We start from the raw sequence: 27879 nt of genomic DNA on the forward strand, positions 1-27879 counted from the left end.
CAGCGCGTTTTAGAAGTTGCATGTGTTTTCTGTATATGCAACGTTTTTAACTTTGAATTGAGCGCTGAACTTTCTCAGCCACCGTAGTCTGACCCCAAACCACCAGAACTCAGAAACACAGTTTACTTTCTTTTTTTTCTTTTTTTCCTCTCCACCACCCCCCCCCTCTGCGGAGGACTACTTTATTTCTATTTATTTATTTATTTTTATTTATTTCCTCAAGAGAGGGAGAGAGAGGGGGACAGAAGGATGAAAACGGAGAGGAAGGGAAATAGAGAGCGAGAGAGGGAGGGAAAAGAGAGAAGATAGAAAGAGAGAAAAAAGAAAACCACAGATAATCTGCTTCAATACCTGCTGATGAGAGAAATCAACAACCAACATCTGTACGAGTCACAATGAGAATGTTAAGGAGCAACAGCCGATCAAGACAGTGTGTGTCTGTGAGAACCTGTGTGTACACCTGTATGTGTCTGTGAGAACCTGTGTGTACACCTGTATGTGTCTGTGAGAACCTGTGTGTACACCTGTATGTGTCTGTGAGAACCTGTGTGTACACCTGTATGTGTCTGTGAGAACCTGTGTGTACACCTGTATGTGTCTGTGAGTACCTGTGTGTACACCTGTATGTGTCTGTGAGAACCTGTGTGTACACCTGTATGTGTCTGTGAGTACCTGTGTGTACACCTGTATGTGTCTGTGAGAACCTGTGTGTACACCTGTATGTGACTGTGAGTACCTGTGTGTACACCTGTATGTGTCTGTGAGAACCTGTGTGTACACCTGTATGGGTCTGTGAGTACCTGTGTGTACACCTGTATGTGTCTGTGAGAACCTGTGTGTACACCTGCATGTGTCTGTGAGTACCTGTGTGTACTCCTGTATGTGTCTGTGAGAACCTGTGTGTACACCTGTATGTGACTGTGAGTACCTGTGTGTACACCTGTATGTGTCTGTGAGTACCTGTTTGTACTCCTGCGTGTGTCTGTGAGAACCTGTTTGTACACCTGCGTGTGTCTGTGAGAACCTGTTTGTACTCCTGTATGTGTCTGTGAGTACCTGTTTGTACTCCTGCGTGTGTCTGTGAGAACCTGTGTGTACTCCTGTATGTGTCTGTGAGAACCTGTGTGTACACCTGTATGTGACTGTGAGAACCTGTTTGTACTCCTGTTTGTGTCTGTGAGTACCTGCTTGTACCCCTGTGTGCACACCTGTATCTGTGAGCGCGCTGGTGTTCAAAAGGTTTCTCCATGTAAATGTCTAGTAGTGTGTGTGGGGAGCCACAGCCCCATCCCTCAGAACATGAAGCAGACACGGAGGAGGCCCAGACCCCAGACATCCAGAGGCCCCCCAGGGCATGGGAGCCCCCAGAGGACCACCGCAGGGAGAATAGCAGCCCCTCACCCAGAAAAGGGCAGAGGAGAGCTCCGGAGGGAGGCCATCCGGCAGCCACAGTGCAGGAGCCCCAGGGGGCCGTGGCGGCGAGCCCGCAGGCTCCGCCAGCAGCCGGCCCCACCAGGGCAGACCAAGCCCTGGGCCCAGAGATCCAAGGGCCCCCCCACCCCCTAGCAAGGGCCCGACAGAGCCAGGAGGGCCAGATCCCGCCAGGCAACCGCCGAGGGCGAGCCAGCACCCACCCGAGCACCCACCCCCGGACATCGAGAACCACCAACGCACCAGCGGCCGGGGGCCCATCAACTGGCAGGGAGTGTGGCGGGGGGGAATAGAGCCCGAGATGTTATTTCGGGTGGAATCTAGGACCCAACCTGACACATGCGTATAGACAAACAGGCACACACATATACAAGCATATGTTCCCACCCTCATGCAGACATAAACAAATATTTACACATTCACCCAACACAGAAATACACACAGAAATGAACGCTGTACACATACTCTCACTCCCCATATATACTCTATGTGGACCCCATTTTTTCCTCTGGCGAGGAGACCAGAAGACCACCCCGGACCCCGTAGCAGCCGAGAAGCCCACCAGCCCAGACCCCGACCAGACGGCCAGCTCTTCCTCTCAGCCCCCAGCCCCAAATGGCGAACAGGGAACGGGGGTGTGAAAAGACCCCATGCCCCCCTTCGCCCGCTCAGATGTGGTGTTGGTGTGTGTTGTTCTAAAGTGCTTTTAAAACAGGTGAGGGGCATGGCACTAACCACCCCCTGCCGACCAACAGCTGGTGTTAGCTCCGCCTCTCCCCAGAGCCCTCAATGTCTGTGTGTGATTAAAATTGAGATGTGGGCCCTGGCACCAGAGGTAAGGCTGAATGAACAGACCGCCCTCTGGATGCCATTCTGTGTGCCCATCCCCAACGCCCTAAATGTATGTGTCATGAGAGAGTAAGTAATGAGAGTGTCTACGTTGTAGTGTATGATTGAGATACAGGTGGGCGCGAGGGGACAGAGGAGGAATACCTACCCTGCATCCCAGCAACGCACCTACACCTCAAAGCCCTACATGTGTGGTGGTGTGATGGAGCGGGAGGAGGGAAGCATTTAGGGATGGGGAGGAAAGGAATGGGGGGGGCAAACAACCTCCCCCCCCGGAGCCAGCTCCCCCGCTGACCCCCATAGGCACTCCCCGTTCCCCGAAATCCACCCAGGGCGGGGGGCCCAGGCCCATCCAGTCCGGGGCCCAAGGCAGCGGCACCACCGGGCCCCACAGAGCCCAGGGTGGCCCACCGGACCCCACCCCAGAGGAAAAACTACCCCCACCCCAGCATTCAGTCAACTCCCATACTGCATAAGACAAAAGACATTCAGGTTGAGTCCCTCCTCCTCCTCTATTGGATCCCCCCCCCGCAGAGTGGATACCCCAAAAGCAGGGACCCCCTGCAGACAGATGGTAAGAACCTCCCCGCCAGCTAAGGAGGCCCCCAGCTCCACCGACGCGCCGAAGGCCCCCGCACCGGGGCCGAGCCCCCATGCATGCACCAACCCACACCCCGGCGGCATACCCACCAGGACCCAAGCCCCCCCAGGCCAGCCAGAACCCCGGCCCGGAGGCAGAGCGCCCCCAGAACCCCAAGCCCGCCCCGGATCTACCCAGGAGCAGCACGGCCACCAGGCCGGTAACCTACGTCCGCCGGCACAGGCTCCCCCAGCAGCGCCGCCTGCAGCCGCCAGAAGGACCCCACCCAAGAGCCACCAAAGCCCCATCCAGGCCAGGACCGCAGTCCCAGTGCCGAACCCCCCGAGCAACCCACCCCCAGGGAACCCCCAGACGCCCCGAGCCAATATGCCCCCCCCATGCCAACGACACCGACCAAAGCAGGACAAAACTCTGACCCCCCCCCCACTAGGTGATGGAGCTGATCAAAGGAGCCCAGAGAGATTGATCTAGTGTGGCGGCAGAAGCTGTATCAAGACTAATATGGTTCAACAAACTGTCTCTATATTGGTTGATATTAAGGTTATTTTTATTCTTTCAGTTCATAAGGACAGTCTTCTTAGCAATGCATAAGGCGGTGAAAGCCATGTGGGTTGTGTCAAAATCTGTAGTGACACCATCTAGGTCGCCCAACAAGCAGACTGAAGGGGATGCTGGAATGGTACATCTCAGACACTTTGATAAGTCTTCACAGATCCTGAGCCAGAACATCTGAGTAGGTGGACAGAACCAAAAAGCGTGGATGTAACTGTCAGGTGTGTCGCCTTGACAGTGTGAGCAGTTGTTAGAAGACGTAAAACCCATCCTGAACATCCGATGCCCTGTATAGTCACTCTACGCAGGATTTTGTGTTGTATTAACTGTAGACTGGGATTTCTAATCAGTTTAAAGGTTTTTAAACGTATCTTGGACCAGAAATTGTGGTCCCAGCTGACTGATAGATCTGCCTCCCATTTTCCAATAGGAAGGAATATTGATTCATCCATTTCAGAAAGTGTCCTGTATATTTTAGACAGTAATTTGGGGGTTTTCAGATTAAGGAATTCTGCCACACTTGGTGGTATTTGTAATTTGATTTGATTAAACCCTAATTTCTTTTTTACTATAGATTTAACTTGTTGATATTCTAAAAATCTATTCTTGTTAATCCCATATTGTTTCACTAATATGTCAAAGGGAATAAAGTCTATTCCTTCAAATATATGTTCCAAGTATTTAATACCTTTACAACTCCAATCTGGGAAGTTTATCATATTATTATTTAGTAGTACGTCAGGGTTGTTCCAGATGGGAGTACGTTTGCATGGGGTTAATGAAGACTCAGTCGCTTTTAGAAACTCCCACCACGCTGTCAGAGAAGAGCTGATACTGATGCTTTTGAAGCATTCGTGTCGTTTAATGTTTGAGCTAATGAATGGTAGATCCGAAATCTTTATATTATTGCATAGTGCCTGTTCTACGTCTGGCCAAGGCTCATATAAGAGGGTATGTTTTAACCATCCTGAGATGTTTTGTGGTGAAAGTTAGGCAGATCTAGTCCTCCTTTGTCCTTAGTCCTTTGCAGTGTTTTTAAGCTAATACCTGGGGGTTTATCTTTCCAGAGGAATTTAGAGATGGTGGAGTCCAGAGATCTAAACCAGTCAGGTGGTGGTTTGCTTGGGATCATTGCAAATAAATAATTAATTCTTGGCAAAACCATCATTTTCCTTGAGGCGACCCGTCCCACATGATATGGGTAGGGATATCCATCTAACCAGATCATCCTCAACTTTCTTTAAAAGTGGGATATGGTTTAGTTTAGTTAAATCTGCCAGCCTAGGTGAAATGTTAATACCTAAATATTTAATATCTTCAAAGTGGGAGAATTATTCTGGAAGGAGCAATTAATTGGAGAACTGTAGATTTTAACCAATTTATCGAATAATCTGAGACCCTTGAGAAAGAGTTTATTAATGTAATTACCTAATAGAGAGTGCTTTGTTAATGCTGGAGAAAAAGTAACGCATCCCTGCCTGGTGCCCCTCTTGACACAGAAACTGGAGGATGTTTGGTCATTCGTCCTGACATATGCTATTGGGGAACTATATAATATTTTTAACCAGTTCATGAAAGAGTTTCCGAAACCAAATTTGCGTAAAGCTGTAAATAAAAAATTCCAGTTAACTCTATCGAATGCTTTTTCTGCATCTAGAGACAATATTGTAATTTGAAGGTTTTTATTGCATGAATAGTCTATCAGGTTAAGTAATCTTCGTGTATTTGTTGATGAGTGCCTGCCTTTTATGCAACCAGTTTGGTCAGGATGAATTATGATGATGAATTATGAATTATGAGAAATATCTTCTCTATTCTTTTTGAGACGTTAATAAGGGATATTGGACGATAGCTGGTAGGCAATGTAGGGTCTTTGCCTGGTTTTAGCAAGAGACTAATGTTAGCAGAATTCATATTTGGTGGTAGCCTATCATTTTCCTTGGTTTCCTACAACATTCTTTATAGAATTCTGCTGGAAATCCATCTGGACCTGGCGCCTTTTTATTGGGCATACCGTTCAGGGCTTCCTGGAGTTCACCTGGAGTCAGCGGAGAGTCCAGTGCCATCACTTGATTGTCTGATAATTTCAGAATGGTTATACTATCAAGAAACTGATCAATTTCGCCTTTAGATGGGTTTATCTGTGGTGGAAACACGGAGCACGACGTCGATGACGGACCTGGGGATACGTACTCTGACGGACTTAAGTACACAGGACTGAATGAAAGAAGAAGAAACATCTGATAACGTCGGGGTTCCATATGAGGTTAACGAGGGGGCGTGGCACACAGGAGGATCATACGAGCCGAGCGTGACAATACAGATAAATTATATTAATCTAATCAGAAAGTCTAAAAATAAAAAACAATCAGAACTGTATCCTGATTTGATGCGTTTTTACCTGATGTATAGACAGTGATAAAATGTTCTGTCATATGTGGTATTGAGATGGTATCTTTTACTTTGTAATAACTATCTGAATTTTTGTTTGTTCATGTTTTGTTTAATGTTCTGTCTGTAAAATATATTACCTGTTCTTGTTGAGCATTGGAAATAAAAAAGTGTGATTCAAGTGTTTAGTTTGACCTTTACTTTGCTGCACCAGTTAATATATTTTGATGAAATTATAAAATTACACAGTTTTGTCTTTGACCCCCCCCCCCCCTAATAGCTTGGATTCCTCCATTTCTAAATTTCTCAAATTTCTCAATAATTTAAGTGTTACTGCAGTAACGCTTTTTACACGCACGATCATCCTGAATGTGTGTTATAACCGAATTACGGTTATTGTTACTAATTAAGTCACATAGATAATATCCCCCCAAAATCCTACGATGTGCCGCTGAGTCCGCGTCCATTTTTGGCATGAAACGGAGCTGATCATTTCCTGCCTGTAAACGAAAGTGAAATTAAGTGTCGGGATTTTAAAAGCAGCGTCGCTATTTTATCAAGAAACATTTTATCAAGATTCTGGAATAATGTAAAGATATTCTATGTTTCAAGGTAAAATGAAATTAATAATAATAAAATTGATATGTTTAACACAGCCTACATATATAGCGGAATTAAAAATTTTCAATATAATTAAACATTAAATATACGTCCGTACAGCACAGTAGGTTACTGTACGTGTATCAGAAGAGTTTTCGAATTAACATCAATAATATTTAATTACTTACGCTCAGCCATGAGTTCGCCTAATATACTGTGCTGCGTAACTATGGACCGGGACGTAGCTGTAATATTTTGAAGCTATATTAAGTTTTTATTTTTTTAAGTGTTGGGGATTAATGCCAGTGTGCCGAAACATCCGGGTTAAACTCTATGCTAAACATTTTATTAAATCAAAGGTTTTACCACGGATCTGTTCTGTGTTCTACAGTCTGAAATGTGCTGATCTTAATTGTAGTCATACTTTGTAGTCGTATTTAAATTGTTTAATGCAAATAGTACGCAAGTCTGATTTTAATAATCGGCAAAGAATAAGTCAAACGCAACCCACAGCGCAGCTGAATTACAGAAGGTAGTGTGTATATATAATTATCCCCACTCGCCCTCCTGTGGGCGGTCTTTGTCCTTCAAGCTCGGGTCCTCTACCAGAGGCCTGGGAGCTTGAGGGTCCTGCGCAGTATCTTAGCTGTTCCTAGGATTGCGCTCTTCTGGACAGAGATCTCAGATGTCATTCCTGGAATCTGTTGGAGCCACTCTCCCAGTTTGGGCGTTACTGCCCCGAGTGTTCCAATTACCACTGGGACCACTGTTACCTTCACCTTCCACATCTTTTCTAGCTCTTCTCTCAGGCCTTGGTATTTCTCGAGCTTCTCATGTTCCTTCTTCCTGATGTTACCATCGCTTGGGATTGCTACGTCTATCACTACGGCCTTCTTCCTCTGCTTGTCCACCACTACTATGTCCGGTTGGTTAGCCATTACCAGTTTGTCAGTCTGTATCTGGAAGTCCCACAGGATCTTAGCCTTATCATTCTCAGCCACCTTTGGAGGTGTCTCCCATCTTGACCCTGGGACTTCCAGCCCATACTCCCCGCAGATGTTCCTGTACACTATGCCAGCCACTTGGTTATGGCGTTCCATGTACGCCTTGCCTGCTAGCATCTTGCACCCTGCTGTTATGTGCTGGATCGTCTCGGGGGCATCTTTGCACAGCCTGCACCTGGGGTCCTGCCTGGTGTGGTAGACCCCAGCCTCTATTGATCTTGTACTTAGAGCTTGAGTTTATCTCTCCATGATGGTTCCTGTTCTTGCTCCTCTTCCTTCTTGGGTTTCTGTTCCCTGAGGTATTCACTGAGCACGTCATCATTCGGGGCCATCTTCCTGATGTAATCATGGATCTTCGATGTTTCATCCTGGATAGTGGCTTTGACGCTCACTAGTCCTCTGCCTCCTTCTTTCCGCTTAGTGTATAGTCTCAGTGTGCTGGATTTGGGGTGAAACCCGCCATGCATTGTGAGGAGCTTCCTTGTCTTGATGTCAGTGGCTTCCATCTCCTCCTTTGGCCAGCTTATAACACCAGCGGGATATCTGATGACTGGTAGGGCGTAGGTATTGATTGCCCGGATCTTGTTCCTCCCATTCAGCTGACTTCTCAGGACTTGCCTTACTCGTTGCAGGTATTTGGTTGTTGCTGCTTTCCTTGTGGCCTCTTCATGGTTCCCGTTTGCCTGCGGGATTCCAAGGTACTTGTAGCTATCCTCAATGTCTGCTATGTTGCCCTCTGGCAGTATGATCCCCTCGGTTCTGACTACTTTCCCCCTCTTTGTTACCATTCGACTACACTTATCCAGCCCGAATGACATTCCGATGTCATTGCTGTAGATCCTGGTGGTGTGGATCAGTGAATCGATGTCTCGTTCACTCTTGGCATACAGCTTGATGTCATCCATGTAGAGGAGGTGGCTGATGTTCGCCCCATTCCGTAGTCGGTATCCGTAGCCAGTCTTGTTGATGATCTGGCTGAGAGGGTTAAGGCCTATGCAGAACAGCAGCGGGGACAGGGCATCTCCTTGGTAAATCCCGCACTTAATGGTAACCTGTGCTATTGGCTTGAAGTTGGCCTCTAGAGTTGTTTTCCACAGCCCCATTGAATTCCTGATGAAGGCTCTTAGAGTCCTGTTGATCTTGTACAGTTCCAAGCATTCTAGGATCCATGTGTGAGGCATTGAGTCATAGGCTTTCTTGTAATCAATCCAGGCGGTGCTCAGGTTGGTATGTCTGGTCTTACAGTCTTGAGTGACTGCTCTATCTACCAGTAGCTGGTGTTTTGCTCCTCTGGTATCTCTACCAGTTCCTTTCTGGGTCCCGCTCATGTATTGATCCATGTGCCTATTCATCTTAGCCGCTATGATGCCTGATAGGAGCTTCCATGTTGTGCAGAGGCAGGTTATTGGTCGGTAGTTGGATGGGACCGGTCCCTTCTGGGGGTCCTTTGGTATCAGGACTGTCCTACCTTTGGTCAGCCATTCCGGGTGGGTCCCATCCATTAGCAGCTGGTTCATCTGTGCTGCCAGGCGCTCATGGAGTGCAGGTAACTTCTTTAGCCAGTAGGCGTGAATCATGTCAGGACCTGGTGCTGTCCAGTTCTTCATGTTTGAGACTCTTTCTTATATATATATATATATATATATATATATATATATATATATATATATATATATATATATATGTGTGTGTGTGTGTGTGTGTATAAGTATGAGCTCTTTATTATCAGTCCCGAAAAGGGCGCAGCAGAGTCAGCGAGCAGGAATGAATCACACACGGAGGGGGGGAGTGGGGGAGGTGACACATTTAACACCTGTTAATAAACACACGGTGTGATTTTAGAGACACAAACTTTTTGAGCAACGTTTCCTCTTTTCACCTGGGAGAAGCAAGGTAATTAAGCGTCCATTTCTCCAGAGAACGACAAGACAAGACAGGTGTTCTAACTCTTTCTGTGAGAAGTTATTCTTGAAAAACAAGTTATATAAGTGATCAATGAAAAACATGTTTGTGCAGTTCAACCATGGCACAATAATATTATGGGTGAATCGTGAACGACGGGGGGGGGGGGGGGGGGGGGGGGTCAGGGGTTGGGGGAACTGTATATTCGGAACTGTTGTAACAGCGATTTGGACTTGTCATACTTTTAGGTCCCTTGAAAATCAGAATCAGAATCGGGTTTATTGGCCAAGTATGTGAGCGAACACATACAAGGAATTAGATTCCGGTCGATGGTCTCTCAAGCATAACAGTGTAAAAACAACAACAATCTACAATATGAATATGTATTATGGATTTATATTTTTAAATATAAAGGTAAATGTTAAAAAATGTATAAAAGTGTTATTTGTACTTATAATATGTTTATACTATTTATAAATGTAAATATATTTATGGATACATTCATATATAAATACACACACATATACACATAAAGTGTGTAAATGAACAATACGATATAGTAAGCAATGTAAATCTTATATACAGAAAATACAAAGATTACAGAAATATATCCCACAGACTGTACATAGAGTGCAGTTGCAGTGCTGTAGGTGTTTAGCAGTGTGACAGATCAGCTGTTTAGGAGGGAGATGGCGAAGGGAGAGAAGCTGTTCCTGTGTCGGGTGTCCTGGTCTGCAGGCTTCTATATCGTCTGCCAGAGGGCAGCAGCTCAGAAAGTCTGTGTCCAGGCTGTGTGGGATCTGTGATGATTTTCCTGCCATTTTCCTGGCTCTTGAGAGAGACAGGTCCTGGATGGAGGGCAGGGGGGCACCGATGATCTTTTCTGCTGTCCCTACGGTCCGCTGCAGTCTCTTCCTGTCCTGTTTGGTGGCTGCTCCATACCAGACTGTGATGGAGGGCAGGGGGGCGCCGATGATCTTTCTGCTGTCCGTACGGTCCGCTGCAGTCTCTTCCTGTCCTGTTTGGTGGCTGCTCCATACCAGACTGTGATGGAGGGCAGGGGGGCACCGATGATCTTTCTGCTGTCCGTACGGTCCGCTGCAGTCTCTTCCTGTCCTGTTTGGTGGCTGCTCCATACCACACTGTGATGGAGGAGCAGAGGACAGACTCAGTGACTGCAGTGTAGAACTGGATCAGCAGCTCCTGTGGAAGACTGTACTTCCTCAGTTGTCTCAGGAAGTACATCCTCTGCTGGGCCTTTTTGAGGATGGAGGAGATGTTGGTCTCCCACTTCAGGTCCTGGGAGATGGTGGTACCCAGGAACTTGAAGAACTCCACAGTAGACACCGGGCTGTCTGATATGCTGAGGGGGAGCAGTGATGACAGACGTCTCCTGAAGTCCACTGTCATCTACAGTCTTGTGCGTGTTCAGCTCCAGGTTGTGCTGACTGCACCAGAGTACCAGCCGCTCCACTTCCTGCCGGTATGCAGACTCATCACCATCCTGAATGAGTCCAATGATGGTGTCGTCTGCAAACTTCAGGAGTTTTACAGCTGAGTTCCTGGAGGTGCAGTCATTGGTGTAGAGGGAGAAGAGCAGTGGGGAGAGGACACATCCTTCAGGGGCACCAATACTGAGGGACTGTGTTTCCGAAGTGACCCCCCAGCCTTACTTGCTGCTTCCTGTCTGTCAGGAAGCTGGTGATCCACTGGCAGGTAGCTGGTGACACATTGAGCTGGGAGAGTTTGAAGGAGAGGAGATTAGGCACAATAGTGTCGAAAGCTGAACTAAAGTCCACAAACAGGATCCTGGCATAAGTTCCTGGACGGTCGGGATGTTGCAGGATATAATGCAGCCCCATATTCACTGCATCATCCAGCGACCTGTTTGCCCGGTAGGCAAACTGCAGGGGGTCTAGCTGGTGTCCTGTAATGTCCTTCAGATGGGCTAAAACCAGGCGTTCAAAGGATTTCATGACCACAGACGTCAAGGCGACAGGTCTGTAGTCATTCAGTCCTGTGATGGTGGGTTTCTTGGGGACGGGATAATGGTGGAGCGTTTGAAGCAGGAGGGAACTTCACACAGCTCCAGGGATCTATTGAAGATGCGGGTGAAGATGGGAGCCAGCTGATCAGCACAGGTTCTGAGGCAGGAGGGGGAGACACCGTCTGGTCTGGGGGCTTCTTGGATTTCTGTTTCTGGAACAGCCGGCTCACATCTGCTTTGTGTATTCTGAGTTCCAGGGGGGAGGGTAGGGGGGTGATAGGTGTGATGGAGGTCGTGGTTTTTGTACTGTACTGTGTAGATGTACTTTGTTTAAGTACATCTGCCCTCCCCAGGTCTGCTGGAATATCACTGCTGTATACATGCACCCACTGCAGTCATCTCTCAATGCGGAGGAGCAGCGGCTCTACTCTGAGTCCCCCGCGAATGACTGAGCTCCTCACCCTATCTCTAAGGGAGAGCCCAGCCACCCTGCGGAGGAAACTCATTTCGGCCGCTTGTACCCGCGATCTCGTTCTTTCAGTCACTACCCATAGCTCATGACCATAGGTGAGGGTAGGAACGTAGATCGACTGGTAAATCGAGAGCTTCGCCTTTTGGCTCAGCTCTCTCTTCACCATGATAGACCAATACAACGCCCGCATGACTGCTGACGCCGCACCGATCCGCCTGTCGATCTCCCGCTCCATCGTTCCCCCCACTCGTGAACAAGATCCCGAGATACTTAAACTCCTTAAAATCCACTTGGGGGAGGACCCCATCCCCAACCTGGAGAGAGCATTCTACCCTTTTCCGGCTGAGAACCATGGTCTCGGATTTGGAGGTGCTGATTTCTCATCCCAGCCGCTTCGCACTTGGCTGTGAACTGCTCCAGTGAGAACCGAAGGTCACAGTTCAGTGAAGCCAACTGAACCACATCATCTGCAAAAAGCAGAGACCTAATCCTGAGGTCACCAAACCCTCAGTACCCTGGCTGTGCCTAGAAATTCCATCCATAAAAGTCTAGTCAGAACCTCACAACCTCACACACCAGCTCAGGCTTCTTCTCCACCAGAGAGGTGATATTCCATCTCCCTAGAGCCAACATCTCCCCCCATGGGTGCAGGCCTGGCTGTGGGGGGGGAAGGGAGGGCCCGGTGACCCACATCCGGGGGAGGGAAAAAGTGAATCTATGTTTTTCCTCATCATAAGGGGTCTAATGAGCCGCAGGTCGTCTGGTTCCTCACCCAGGACCTGTTTGCCTTGGGTGACCCTACCAGGGGCATAAAACCCTGGGCAGCTTAGCTCCTGGGATCATTGGAACACGCAAACCCCTCCACTACTATAAGGTGTCAGCTCCAGGAGAGGATGTTGATACATATAATTATTTATAAAAAATGTGGCATTGAAAGTTTGCATTAAACCTCTTTACTATGTGTAATTCTACACATGGAACATAACAGAATGAAGACACAATTCATCAGTTTGATGTAAAAATGCTGAGTACTCGATATTGTGTATTTGTCTATATATCTACTTACCCTTCATGTTCACAGAGGCCCCAGCAGGAATCATCTGGTCTGGATCAGCATAAAAATGGATGGATCTGCTTCTGAAATGCGCCCCCCTGCGGGGTGTAACAGAAAGAGCCCTGAGAGGTAACAGTGTTACAGCCCACTAGCATGCATGTCTCTCTGGGTCTATAGTCAGGCCATAACATAAAAGTAAACTGGGCTCCTAGCTAGGGCTGGTCAGTGGGCAGCACTTTAATATGTGTAGCTTAATAAAAAGACCTCGCCATCTTCTGTCTTCACCGTCTTCTTCCACAATCAGCCAGTTCTTTTATACTAGAGGCGAGCAACAGACCATCCCTCCTATACAAAATGGCCACATAACAAAACTAAACAAACAAACAAAAATATATAAACAGGTAAAAAGGAACATCAGTCAAGTGTAGTTATGGAGGTTTTTAACGGTCATACTAAAAGTTTCATATAATATTTAAATTTTAGATGAGATAATTTCCTTAAAAGCTGACTGTAAATAAGTCTGCTTACATCAAGAGCTTCACAGCATATCAAAGTGCATGAAGGCAGAGCAGAAGGCTAAACAGCAGTGTGATGTCGTCCCCATTGTATGAATTATATTTATACCATGAGGGTTTGTTTCCTCTCGCTGCCCACAGTGTCCTGATGGAGAGAGCAGACTCCCCTGTACCCAGCTGTGTTTCCCTGAAGAGTGACGCGTCAATGGACCCCCCACTCACCTTCAGAGAGGGACCTTTTCCTACAGATCAAAGGTAAATGTGCATTTAAACAAACACTGTTAATGACATTCAGACTCTCAGTCAAAAGGCACAGAGACACATACAAGCTATGAGGAAATAACATATTTATAATGAATGCAGCAATTTTTACCTTTAACAGATTCCATCACCTTGAGAATTTAAACAAAAGTTTTGTCTGTATTCTGTATAAATAACATCTGAGGCAAATGGATGAGGATTACTGTAAAACCTGGCTTTCTGTGAGCTGAAATAGGAAGTTATTTAATCGCAAAGTGGATTTAAAATTTCAGTCTGGAGCACAGAGCTGGAAAACACTGGTTTGCCGCTTTCCCCCCTGCATGTCCATTAAAGAATAACTCAGCAATAGATTGTCGCCTCGTGAGACGGATGTTTCTGTTTTAATAAATAATTTCACTCTCCTGATTTCGTTAGATTATGCTCAGACGAAGGCTTCAGTTTAACATGTTTAATGGAACAATGTGGCTTAATAATGAACCAGGATCATCAGACAAAACAGAGAAAGACTGTTGGTTTGTTTGCCAAAGGTGACAATTAAATTTTGCTGATTCAGTGCAAAAATAAGTAAACATTTTTAGAAGTGAATGAAATTTCTGTAGGATAACAAGTTTAAAAAGTACACAGAACACAAACAAAATATCCTGAAAATACCATATAGTTCAGTAAATAAATATAGATAATAAATTTTAAATAGTTAAAAATCGGACGTTACCGCTGGCTGTGGGGTCGGCACATCGACAGCAGGCATTGTGGTGTCTAACGGCAGCAGGCAGGAAAGATCCCCAGTAGCGCTTCTTACCTCACGGTGGGGGAATGAGCCGGTGGCTGAAGGTGCTCCAAGATAGCGCCCCCTGGAGCCTCGGCTGGGTTATGGACCAAGTCAGTGGGGCCAGTGCCCTGGGGCCTCAGTACATTAGTGGCTGTTAGTGGCAGCATTTATAGTGCAAGCCATGAAATGTGCCCCCCTGTGGGGTGTAAGAGAAAGAGCACTGAGAGGTAACAGTGTTACAGCCCACTAGCATGCATGTCTCTCTGGGTCTATAGTCAGGCCATAACATAAAAGTAAACTGGGCTCCTAGCTAGGGCTGGTCAGTGGGCAGCACTTTAATATGTGTAGCTTAATAAAAAGATCTCGCCATCTTCTGTCTTCGCCGTCTTCTTCCACAATCAGCCAGTTCTTTTATACTAGAGACGAGTAACAGACCATCCCTCCTGTACAAAATGGCCACATAACAAAACTAAACAAACAAACAAAAACATATATAAACAGGTAAAAAGGAACATCAGTCAAGTCTAGTTATGGAGGTTTTTAACGGTCATACTAAAAGTTTCATATAATATCTAAATTTTAGATGAGACAATTTCCTTAACAGCTGACTGTAAATAAGTCTGTTTACATCAAGAGCTTCACAGCATATCAAAGTACATGAAGGCAGAGCAGAAAGATAAACAGCAGTGTGATGCCGTCCCCATTGTATGAATTATATTTATACCACGAGGGTTTGTTTCCTCTCGCTGCCCACAGTGTCCTGATGAAGAGAGCAGACTCCCCTGTACCCAGCTGTGTTTCCCTGAAGAGTGACGCGTCAATGGAGCCCCCAATCACCTTCAGAGAAGGACCTTTTCCTACAAATGAAAGGTAAATGTACATTTAAACAAACACTGTTAATGACATTCAGACTCTCAGTCAAATGGCACAGAGACACATACAAGCTATGAGGAAATAACATATTTATAATGAATGCAGCAATTTTTACCTTTAACAGATTCCATCACCTTGAGAATTTAAACAAAAGTTTTGTCTGTATTCTATATAAATACCATCTGAGGTAAATGGATGAGGATTACTGTAAAACCTGACTTTCTGCGAGCCGGAATTGGAAGTTATTTAATCGCAAAGTGGATTTTAAATTTCAGTCCTCAGCACAGAGCTGGAAAAAACTGGTTTGCCTGTTACCCCCCTGCATGTCCATTAAAGAATGACTCGACAATAGATTGTCGTCTCGTGAGATGGATGTTTCTGTTTTGATAACAAATAATTTCACTCTCATGAATTCATTAGATCATATTCAGACGAAGGCTTTAGTTTAACATGTTTAGTCAAACTGTGTGGCTTAAACAATAAACTACTATCATCAGACAAAAAAAGAGAAAGACTATTGGTTTCTTTGCCAAAGGTGACGTTTAAATACTTGCTGATTCAGATCATAATTAATGTGACACTGTAGTGGTTCTCATCCCCTGAGTATAAAATAAGATTATTTGTTGATCCAAGAGGGGAAATTCTCTTGTGTTCAGCAGCAAAGTGTTATGTTATTTATATGATTAAAAACAGAGAGCAGCTTTTACCACATTAAAAATGGGACGTTAAGGCTGGCTGTGGGGGCTGCACATCGACAGCAGGCATTGTGGTGTCTAACGGCAGCAGGCAGGAAAGATCCCCAGTAGCGCTTCTTAGCTCACGGTGGGGGAATGAGCCGGTGGCTGAAGGTGCCCCAAGATAGCGCCTCCTGGAGCCTCGGCTGGGTTATGGACCAGGCCAGTGGGGCCAGTGCCCTGGGGCCTCAGGACATTAGAAGCTGTGAGTGGCAACATTTATAGTGCAAGCCATGAAATGCGCCCCCTGTGGGGTGTAAGAGAAAGAGCACTGAGAGGTAACAGTGTTACAGCCCACTAGCATGCATGTCTCTCTGGGTCTATAGTCAGGCCATAGGGCACTTGGTACACGCCAGCCGCCTGTGGCACTTGGCAGCCGCCTGCCGCCTGGGGTAGTTGGTACACGCCAGCCGCCTGGGGTAGTTGGTACATGCCAGCCGCCTGGGACACTTGCCACACACCAGCCGCCTGGGGCACTTGGCAGACGCCTGCCGCCTGGGGTAGTTGGTATACGCCGGCTGCCTGGGGTAGTTGGTACATGCCAGCCACCTGGGACACTTGGCACACGCCAGCCGCCTGGGGTAGTTGGTACATGCCAGCCGCCTGGGGTACTTGGTACATGCCAGCCGCCTGGGGTAGTTGGTACATGCCAGCCGCCTGGGACACTTGCCACACGCCAGCCGCCTGGGGCACTTGGCAGACGCCTGCCGCCTGGGGTAGTTGGTACATGCCAGCCGCCTGGGACACTTGCCACACGCCAGCCGCCTGGGACACTTGGCAGACGCCTGCCGCCTGGGGTAGTTGGTACATGCCAGCCGCCTGGGGTACTTGGTACATGCCAGCCGCCTGGGGTAGTTGGTACACGCCAGCCACCTGGGACACTTGGCACACGCCAGCCGCCTGGGGCACTTGGCAGACGCCAGCCGCCTGGGGCACTTGGCAGATGCCTGCCGCCTGGGGTAGTTGGTATACGCCGGCTGCCTGGGGTAGTTGGTACATGCCAGCCACCTGGGACACTTGGCACACGCCAGCCGCCTGGGGCACTTGGCGCGGTTTTTCGAAACTCTTGCTGGATGTGTTGTCATAGCAGCACATCCAAATCCTCAAACCTGCTCGGAGCCGGTTTGTTCTGCGTAAACAAGGATTAGCTCACAGACTTAATCAGTGTCCGTGCGTGGAAATCCGTTCAGTCATGGCCTCGCCATTCATATACGTAAAATCAACAAACACATACATACACACATACACACATACATACATATGCATGCATATAAATATATATATATATATATATATATATATATATATATATACTGAACAAAAATATAAACGCAACACTCTTGTTTCTGCTCCCATTTTTCATGAGATGGACTTAAAGACCTACAATTCATTCCAGATACACAATATTACCATTTCTCTCAAACATTTCTCACAAATCAGTCTAAATGTGTGATAGTGAGCACTTCTGCTTTGCTGAGATAATCCATCCCACCTCACAGGTGTGCCACATCAAGATGCTGATCTGACATCATGGGTAGTGCACAGGTGTACCTTATACTGCCCACAATAAAAGGCCACCCTGGAATGTGCAGTTTTTTGCTTTATTGGGGGTCTGGGGACTCAGAACCGGTCAGTATCTGGTGTGACCACCATTTGCCTCATGCAATGCAACACATCTTCTTCGCATAGAGTTTATCAGATTGTCAATTGTGGCCTGTGGAATGTTGGTCCACTCCTCTTCAATGGCTGTGCGAAGTTGTTGGATATTAGTGGGAACTGGTACACGCTGTCGTATACGCCGGTCAAGCACATCCCAAACATGCTCAACGGGTGACATGTCCGGTGAGTATGCTGGCCATGCAAGAACTGGGACATTTTCAGCTTCCAAGAACTGTGTACAGATCCTTGCAACATGGGGCCGTGCATTATCTGTCTGAGTGGCTGGTCTCAGACGATCTTGGAGGTGAACCTGCTGGATGTGGAGGTCCTGGGCTGGTGTGGTTACACGTGGTCTGCGGTTGTGAGGCCGGTTGGATGTACTGCCATATTCTCTGAAACGCCTTTGGAGACGGCTTATGGTTGAGAAATGAACATTCAATGCACGAGCAACAGATCTGGTTGACATTCCTGCTGTCAGCATGCCAATTGCACGCTCCCTCAATGCTTGTGGCATCTGTGGCATTTTGCTGTGAGACAAAACTGCACATTCCAGGGTGGCCTTTTATTGTGGGCAGTATAAGGTACACCTGTGCACTACCCATGATGTCAGATCAGCATCTTGATGTGGCACACCTGTGAGGTGGGATGGATTATCTCAGCAAAGCAGAAGTGCTCACTATCACACATTTAGACTGATTTGTGAGAAATGTTTGAGAGAAATGGTAATATTGTGTATCTGGAATGAATTGTAGATCTTTAAGTCCATCTCATGAAAAATGGGAGCAAAAACAAAAGTGTTGCGTTTATATTTTTGTTCAGTGTATATATATATAGGCGGCATGGTGGTGCAGTGGTTAGCACTGTTGCCTCACACCTCTGGTACCTGGGTTCGAATCTCCACCTGGGTCACATGTGTGTGGAGTTTGCATGTTCTCCCCATGTCGTCGTGGGGTTTCCTCCGGGTACTCCGGTTTCCCCCCACAGTCCAAAAACATGCTGAGGCTAATTGGAGTTGCAAAATTGCCCATAGGTGTGTATGTGTGAGTGAATGGTGTGTGAGTGTGCCCTGCGATGGGCTGGCCCCCCATCCTGGGTTGTTCCCAGCCTCGTGCCCATTGCTTCCGGGATAGGCTCCGGATCCCCCGCGACCCAATAGGATAAGCGGTTTGGATAATGGATGGATGGATGGATATATATATATATATATGTACATATGAATGAAATGCCGTGTTTGTACTTCACTTTAACTTGTTCCCATGTCCTGCATGATTGTGCTTCTATTTGATCTGTAATTATGACAATAAAAGAATGATGAAACACTGGAACCATAATACTACATTCAAGTGATAAATACAATAACTAAAAACTACTTTAATACACGTTTAATTTGTCGGACACTATTTGCCAGCCGTCTTTTCTGGTTTGGGTCGCTTTTGATGCATTTCCTTTAGTACATATTAAATCTTTGAATTCGTCATACCCTCTAACAAAAGGTCCTGCTCGGATTGCATGAAAAATTGCGCCCTGTTTTTTGACGTTTTGCGGAAGCCAATGATCTCGTCCAACGAAACAATCTATTTGGAATCTGTTCCCACACGTCGGACGTTCTTTGAGACAGCGCTTAACTAAGCGAGACAGTTAACCTGGTCCGGACCAAACTTGTTCACGCACCTAAGTTACCATGGCAGCTCAGCAGGGATTAATTTAAGACACTCTGGTCTTGTCAAAATAAGTCATACTTTCCCCCCAGCAGGCGTGGCCCACAGCATTACGGCCGCGGAGGGCGACCCAGAGCGTTACGGCCGCGGAGGGCGACCCAGAGCGTTACGGCCGCGGAGGGCGACCCAGAGCGTTACGGCCGCGGAGGGCGACCCAGATTGTTCCGACTGAGGCTGTGCTGCCGTTCACTAGCATCCGGTCCGAGTATGCAGATGGAGGGGGCCGCAAGAGTCGGAACTCTGACCTGGAGGTAGCCATCGAGCTCCTAAAGCGCGCAGCCCTTCCAGGCCCTGTCAGCTCTCAGGCTGTCTGCCCTGCATGCGCAGCTGGGCCAGTTACGCAGCTGCAGATAAGAGGTCAGGTGTGTTCCTCTGCCAGACTCTGCCCTGCCACGTCAGGAGGAAGTCTAACTGCCCCCCCATCCTTTGTTCCTCCCCGATGTGCCTCTAGCTGCCCAGATCAGCCCCTGGCAGAGTTACCGCCTGTGTTATAGCTCATCACAGTGTGTATGACTTGATCTGTCTATGGCACCGGCAGATACTGTGTTTGTCTTGGGCTGCGCCTGTGGTAATGGACACCAGGGGGCGCTATAGCACCGGCAGATACTGTGTTTGTCTTGGGTTACGCCTGTGGTAATGGACACCAGGGGGCGCTATAGCACCAGCAGACACTGTGTTTGTCTTGGGTTGCGCCTGTGGTAATGGACACCGGGGGGCGCTATAGCACCGGCAGATACTGTGTTTGTCTTGGGTTACGCCTGTGGTAATGGACACCAGGGGGCGCTATAGCACCAGCAGATACTGTGTTTGTCTTGGGTTGCGCCTGTGGTAATGGACACCGGGGGGCGCTATAGCACCGGCAGATACTGTGTTTGTCTTGGGTTACGCCTGTGGTAATGGACACCAGGGGGCGCTATAGCACCGGCAGATACTGTGTTTGCCTTGGGCTGCGCCTGTGGTAATGGACACCGGGGGGCTCTATAGCACCGGCAGATACTGTGTTTGTCTTGTGCTGCGCCTGTGGTAATGGACACCGGGGGGCTCTATAGCACCGGCAGATACTGTGTTTGTCTTGGGTTGCGCCTGTGGTAACGGACACCGGGGGGCGCTATAGCACCGGCAGATACTGTGTTTGTCTTGGGCTGCGCCTGTGGTAACGGACACCGGGGGGCGCTATAGCACCGCCAGATACTGTGTTTGCCTTGGGTTGCGCCTGTGGTAATGGACACCGGGGGGCGCTATAGCACTGGCAGATACTGTGTTTGTCTTGTGTTGCACCTGTGGTAATGGACACCGGGGGGCGCTATAGCACTGGCAGATACTGTGTTTGCTTTGGGTTGTGCATGTGGTAATGGACACTGGGGGGCGCTATAGCACCGGCAGATACTGTGTTTGCCTTGGGTTGTGCATGTGGTAATGGACACTGGGGGGCGCTATAGCACCGGCAGATACTGTGTTTGCCTTGGGTTGTGCATGTGGTAATGGACACTGGGGGGCGCTATAGCACTGGCAGATACTGTGTTTGTCTTGTGTTGCACCTGTGGTAATGGACACCGGGGGGCGCTATAGCACTGGCAGATACTGTGTTTGCTTTGGGTTGTGCATGTGGTAATGGACACTGGGGGGCGCTATAGCACTGGCAGATACTGTGTTTGTCTTGGGCTGCGCCTGTGGTAATGGACACCGGGGGGCGCTGGGCCCCGACAGCTGGGTGGTGTAAGCTGAGAGGCCTGCCTCCGCTCATACTGCTCGCTCCCCTTCCCACCCGCTCCCACGCTTCTCCCTGTCCCCGGTCAGCACATCCCCATCACATCCTAATGGGATAAGAACGTTCTGAAGGTCTGAGGCAGCATCACCAGCACTTAAGTTCATGGACAGCTGTGTGTATGTTTTCCCTCACTGCTGCTGGCTGACAGACAAACGATGACCCCTGAAGCGGTTAGTATTCTGTAAGACAGTAGGACATACTAGATTGAGTGGCGCACGCTGATGACATCATGCACATTATGTCCACTGGGATGGAGAACAGGTGCAGGATGATGATGCGTAATGTTTCATCATATTTAGGCAGCAGTATCACTCCAGCTAGTGGGGGCCCGGGGACCAGCTGGTACAGAAGCAGGGAGGCAGTGATGCGGGCAACAAGCTGATAGGCGCCCCCCCCCCGTTTGACACTCCCTGCTCACCTGCGAGTCCCAGGCCGGTGCGGCTGTGCGCCAGTCACTCACAGAGCAGGCGACTCCATTGATAAGCAAAGCAGAGCCTTATTGAGGGGTGGGGTAGCGGGGGGGAGGATTCACTGTTTGCTGGTTGCATAGGAAGCTGTGTGATCACTCTGGGGGGGGGGGGATAACCCTGTAGGTGCTGAAGGACAGATTCGGCCCATTAGTCCCGTAGGTGCTGAATTTAACCAACCAATTACAACCAGTTTAACCAGTTTCTTGACTGAGGATTGTGAATCAAATGCTGGTATTTAGCTCTGCTAAACAAGTGAATCACTGTAAATGTCACTGGGTACAAAGGGCTGCATAGAAAACTGTCCTTCCTGCCTGCTGTGTCTCTGTGTGCTGGAGCCTGATGTCACTGGTTCTCTTCTGCTGTCATGAGAGAATCAGGAAGCCGCCCCAGTGAATAAAGCTTAACATGGCAGATACATCTTTCCAAACTACAACCCCAATTCCAAAAATGTTGGGACGTTCTGCAAATTGTAAATAAAATCAGAATGCAATGATATGGAAATCTCATAAACCTATATTTTATTCATAACAGAACACAGAAAACATATCAAGTGTTTAAACTGAGAAAATGCATCATTGTAAGGAAAAATTTTGAATGTCACAGCAGCAACACATCTCAACAAAGTTGGGACAAGGCCATGTTTACCACTGTGTGGCATCTCCTCTTCTTTTAACAACAGTCTGTAAATGTCTGAGGACTGAGGAGGTCAGTTGTTTGAGTTTTGGGAGAGGAATGTTGTCCCATTCTCGTCTGATACAGGATTCTAGTTGCTCAACTGTCCTAGATCTTCTGTGTCATATTTTTCATTTTATGGAGCATCCAAATGTTCTCAGTGGCTGGAAGATCTGGACCGCTGGCAGGCCAGTTCAGTACCCGGACCCTTCTTCTACGAATCCATCATGTTGTAATTGATGCAGTGTGTGGTTTGGCATCGTCATGTTGGAAAATGTAAGGTCTTCATTGAAAGAGACGTCGTCTGGATGGGAGCATCTATTGCTCTAGGACCTGGATATACCTTTCAGCATTGATGGTGCCTTTCCAGATATGCAGGCTGCCCCTGCCATATGTACTAATGCACCCCCACACCATCAGAGATGCTGCCTTTTGAACTGAGTGCTGATAGCACGCTGGGTGGTCCTTCTCCTCTTTAGTCCAGTTGACATGGTGTCCCTGGTTTCCAAAAAGAATTTCAAATTTAGATTCGACTGACCACAGAACAGTTTTCCACTCAGCCACAGTCCATTTTAAATGAGCTTTGGCCCAGAGACGACGTCGGTGATTCTGGATCATGTTCATATACGGCTTCTTCTTTGGATGATAGAGTTTTAACTGGCATCTGTGCATGGCAGCGCAAATTCTGTTCACTGACAGTGTTTTTGGGAAATATTCCTGAGCCTATTTAGTGATTCCATTACAGAATCATGCCTGTTTGTGATGCAGTGCTGCCTAAGGGCCAAAATATCACAGGCATCTAGTCTGGTTTTTCACAGAGATTTCTCCAGATTCTCAGAATCATTTGATTACATTATGTGCTGTAGATGATGAAATATTCAACCTCTTTGCAGTTTTATACTGAGGAACTTCTTTCTGAAATTGCTCCACTATTTGTCAGTGCAGTATTAGGGGAACTGTGACCCTCTGCCCATCTTTACTTCAGAGAGACACTGCAGCTCTAAGATGCTCTTTTTATACCCTGTCATGTTACTGACCTGTTCCCAATTGACCTAATCATTTGCAAATTGTTCCTCCAGCTGTTGGGTTTTTGTACCACTAACTTTTCCAGCCTCCTATTGCCTCCATCCCAACTTTTTGAGACGTGTTGCTGTCATGAAATTCAAAAGGAGCCAATATTTTTCATGAAATAGCAAAATATCTCAGTTTAAACATTTGATATGTTTTCTATACTTTGTTATAAATATAATACAGGTTTATGAGATTTCCATATCATTACATTCTGTTTTTATTTACAATTTGCACAATGTGTGGAATTGGTGTTGTAATATACTACAATGTTATTCTTTATCTGCAGTAACAGCAATTTTAATGGGAAGCTTTTCAGTCTTTCTGTTACATTTGTGTAGATGAATTGAGGTCTTTATGTTTCTGCCAAATTCACAGAGACCAAATGGAAGATTGCAGTTCAGATCTACATGATAAATCGGGTTTATCATCCATATTGAAGGTTTGTATTTATTGCTGATATATATTTTCTTGGTTGTTATGTCAATTAGCTTATATTTTATACAGCTGCATAATAATAAATTCATCATGTTAAAGGAAATATGTTTTAAACTATGATTCACAAGTGAAACTGAAAAGGTTTGGTGTAAGTAGCAATAATTAACTGTTTCTGTTTATTTTAGTCGCTAGAGGAAAAAGCCATGAAGTTCCTAAAGGAGGAACTGGAGACGTTTGTGAGGCACCTAGATCAGAATTACCCAGAATGCTCTGAGCCTCAGCTGGAGGAGGACAATGACCTGGACTGTGATGGTCAGATGCAGAAGACCAGTGTTAGAGAGGTAGCTCTGAAGATCACACTGTACATTCTGAGGACCATGAAGCAAGATGATCTTGCTGACCTGCTGGACAAGAGTAAGAACTTTATAACATTATGTACATGTACAATATTGTGCAAAAGTCTTAGGCAGGCAGAGAAAAGGATGTTTAAATGGTCTTCATGTTGGTGTAGAACTACTATAATATGTATGTCAAAGTGTGTTTGCCATTTCAGAACCTCTCCCAAAATCACCCTAATATTTGCAGAAATCGTGCAGTATATCCACATATTTTTTTACTTGACCACTAACACACCTCATGTGGCTGATCAATATCTTCTTGAGTTTTAAACTAATTTAATTAAATAATGAAGTGAGCTGGTGGTGAAATTTAACAAATACATGGACTGGCTGTGGTGTGTCACGATCGTGTTCGCGGGAAGCAGCGATCGTGCGGGTCGGCAGGTAAGGAGAGGCAGGCAGGCAGTGATCAGGGCTAAACTGGGGTTTATTTACGACGGGACAGGAGCTTGAAACACACACCACACCGAATCCACAATGACGGACAAAGGGAACAGGTCAGACCAGGACTTAAATAGGACAAGACTAAGCAAAGTAATCAGACAGGGCTGGAAACAATCAGGGAAGCACACGTGGGTAATCAGGGGGCGTGGCACACATGAGGAGCCGACGAGCCGGGTCATGACATGGTGCCCCTGAGGAGAGGTTTGGGAAATGAAAAGGGGTTTTGTGTGTTTTTTTGGTTCTGAGCAGATATACACTTACTACCCAGATAAATGGCTTTAAACATTTCCTTTGGCTGCCTAAGGCTTATTCACAGTCCTGTATGCGGTGTTCCAGTAAAATACGCATGATAAAACTTTCAGTTTCACATTCACAGTCACAGAGAAATAACTGGATATGTATGTGTAAAAAAGTGTGTTTTTGGAAAATATTCTTCCTCATACTGGTCAGGATCACGGTGAGAATTAGTGCATTTTTATCTCATTTCTTTTCAGGACAGCTCATGCTACAGGAAATCAAAGCTAAACTTAAGAAGCAATTTGAGTGTGTATTTGAAGGGAAAGCTAAGGAAGGACAGCCAACACTTCTCAGTGAGATTTACACAGAACTCTACATAACTGAAGGTGGGACTGGAGCAGTCAATGATGAACATGAAGTGAGACAGATTGAAACAGCATCCAAGAAAAGGCGAACAGAAGATACTACAGCCAAGTGCAATGATATATTTAAACCCTTATGTGGGCGTGAGACACCTATCAGAACTGTACTCACTAAAGGGGTGGCAGGTATTGGGAAAACAGTCTCTGTGCAGAAATTTATTCTCGACTGGGCAGAAGGAAAAGCAAACCAGGATGTTCACTTCATATTTGCTCTTCCTTTCCGGGACCTGAATTTGATTAAGGGTGAATACAGTCTGACTGAACTGCTTCACCACTTTGTCCCAGAACTGAAATCATTTCAATCCACTGAGCTGTTTAGCTACAAAGTCTTGTTCATCTTTGATGGTCTGGAAGAGTGTCGCTTTCCTCTGGATTTTCAGAACAATGAGAGCTGGTTTGATGTAACAAAGAAAACGTCACTAGATGTGCTGTTAACTAACCTCATTAAGAGGAGAAGGTCACGTGACGCTCGTCGCTAATGGCTGCCTAACTCTGCTCGTCCGCGCGTCCCATCCACCTATTTGCCCTTTAGTCAGTCCCCTTGCCACTTACCCGTTCGCAATTCTGTACGAATTCGGCGCTCATTCTTTTATTTTTCCTGATGGCTGCTAATCAGCGCAGACCTCGCCCAGTTCTTTCCAGTCTGGAGAAGAAAGTGCCCCGCTCTGATGGCGGCGCTTCTAAAGAGGCCCTTTCCCCTCTTCTGGCACCTTTTCTTGAGGAAATGAAGAACTTCGTTTCCGAACAGGTGAACTCCTTAAATGGCACGCTCCAGCAACACCACTCGGAGCTCCGCGCTGACCTGAACTCGCTGAGGGCGGACTTTAAATCTATTCAAAAAGAAGTCGCCTCTGTGAAGTCTGTGACCGATCGACACTCCAGGGAGCTGGCTGATTTTAATAAGGGCCTACTTTCCCTGGATGTTAAAATCACTGAGATTGAGGACCGCAGCCGTCGCCTTAATCTTAAAGTAGTTGGGATTAAACTAGGGCGCGAAGGGGGCGATATGCGGTCTTTTCTTAACAGCCTCTGGCCAGCTATTTTCCCCCATCTCCCTAATTTCCAGCCAGCCATTGACCATGCCCACAGGCTGCATGGCCGGTCCGAAACCTCTTCTCGTCCGCCTCCCATCCTCATGCACTTCATGGACTTCCGTGACCGGCAGGCTGTGGTACGTGAAGCCCGCAAAGTCCAGGACCTCAGTTTTGAAGGTGGGAGAATTTTCTTCTTTCAAGACTTTAGCGCCAAGACGGCTGCAGCCAGGAAGGCGATGAACGCGCCGATCCGGAGAGCGAAGGAGTTGGGTCTTTCTCCTTTCCTGATTTTCCCTGCGCGCCTGAAGCTGTCTTTTGGAAGCCAGCAGGTCATGTCCGCTACTCCGGAGGACGCGAATACCGCCATGGATCATTTTCAGTCTCTTGGGACTCTTCCCGTATAATTATTTCGCTCCCCTTTGGGTTTGCCGTTTTCTTTTTTATATATTATTATTATTCATTTATTTTTACATTTATTTTAATTTTTCTGCGATCGCTGTGGGTCCTGTATATTGTTTTGTTATGGGATGTTTTTGTTTTTGTTTTACTCTGCACTTTTCGCCTGCTTCTATTAGTTTATTAATTGGATGTCTGCTTTAGTGCTATTGCCTGACTACTCCCATTTGCCGTTTTTCCTGTTCTGTACACGGGGCAGCAGCAGTGGCACGGGGTCTGTTTTATCTGTGTCTCTGTTACTCAGAATGGGCTGGGGGACGTGTGCGCGGAGTTAGTCTGTTTTGCGGCTTAGCTTCGGGCGCCACGTGCGCGCAGTTTCTGACTTCGGTCGGAGGGGGCGGGAGGGGGGTTGTTCTGGACCTGGCCGCAGTCCCGATTAGTTTTTTAATGTCTTCTATGTTACTGCTGCGTTGCCTGTCCGGAGCATGGGTCTGGGGGATTTTTGTGTCTGCTTGGGGGGGTGGGAAGGGGTTTTTCCCTGAGACTTACTTCTTGAAGTCACGGTTCATCGACCGGCACATTCAGCTTCTGGTTCATGTCTGGCATATTGAGATTTTGTTAACTTGTTTTTTTTTTCCTTGTTTACATCTTACTGTCTGTTTTGTTTTGATCATGGCCAATATAAATATAGCTTCCTGGAATGTTAGGGCTCTGAATACTCCCAAAAAACGGTCCAGTGTGACTGATTTTTTGAAGAGGCAGCACGTCGACTTTGCCTTTTTAATTGAGACCCACCTTCTCCAGCGAGATGCACTGCGGGCGGCCTCCAGGTTCTACAGGGTTATCTCCACTTCATCAGCTTCCTCACGTAGATGTGGAGTAGCCATATTAGTCAAGCGGTCCCTTCAGATTCATATTCTTAACTCTGGGGGGGATGCTGACGGCAGGTACTGTTACGCCCTCTCTGACCTGGGGGGTAGGAAGGTCTGCTTTGTTGCCGCATACGCTCCCACTCCCCCACGCGCCTCATTCTTTCGGGATCTCTCTGACCACCTTCTTAAATTTCAGGAATTTGACCTTGTTATTGGAACTGATGCTAACGCTGTCCACAACCCTGTCCTTGATAAATCTCCCTCTCTCGTGGGTAGCCGGGTGCCTCC

The 27879-nt window shown here is 47.1% G+C and overlaps 2 protein-coding genes across 2 annotated transcripts in view; one reads left to right on the top strand and one right to left on the bottom strand.

The window, feature by feature from the left end:
- LOC125721991 (E3 ubiquitin/ISG15 ligase TRIM25-like) overlaps nt 1-27879 on the bottom strand; it is a 162884-nt gene that overhangs the window by 123748 nt on the left and 11257 nt on the right. The window lies entirely within an intron of this gene.
- LOC125722027 (uncharacterized) lies at nt 6346-26727 on the top strand. The gene is made up of 10 exons (XM_048998276.1): nt 6346-6436; nt 10627-10813; nt 12871-12972; nt 13500-13613; nt 15145-15258; nt 23729-23792; nt 23974-24202; nt 25125-25746; nt 25932-26259; nt 26356-26727. The coding sequence occupies exons 3-10, from the start codon at nt 12911-12913 to the stop codon at nt 26725-26727; spliced, it is 1905 nt and encodes a 634-aa protein (XP_048854233.1). The 5' UTR covers nt 6346-6436; nt 10627-10813; nt 12871-12910.

The sequence above is a fragment of the Brienomyrus brachyistius genome, unplaced genomic scaffold (genome assembly GCF_023856365.1).
Source record: "Brienomyrus brachyistius isolate T26 unplaced genomic scaffold, BBRACH_0.4 scaffold36, whole genome shotgun sequence".
Taxonomy (NCBI): domain Eukaryota; kingdom Metazoa; phylum Chordata; class Actinopteri; order Osteoglossiformes; family Mormyridae; genus Brienomyrus; species Brienomyrus brachyistius.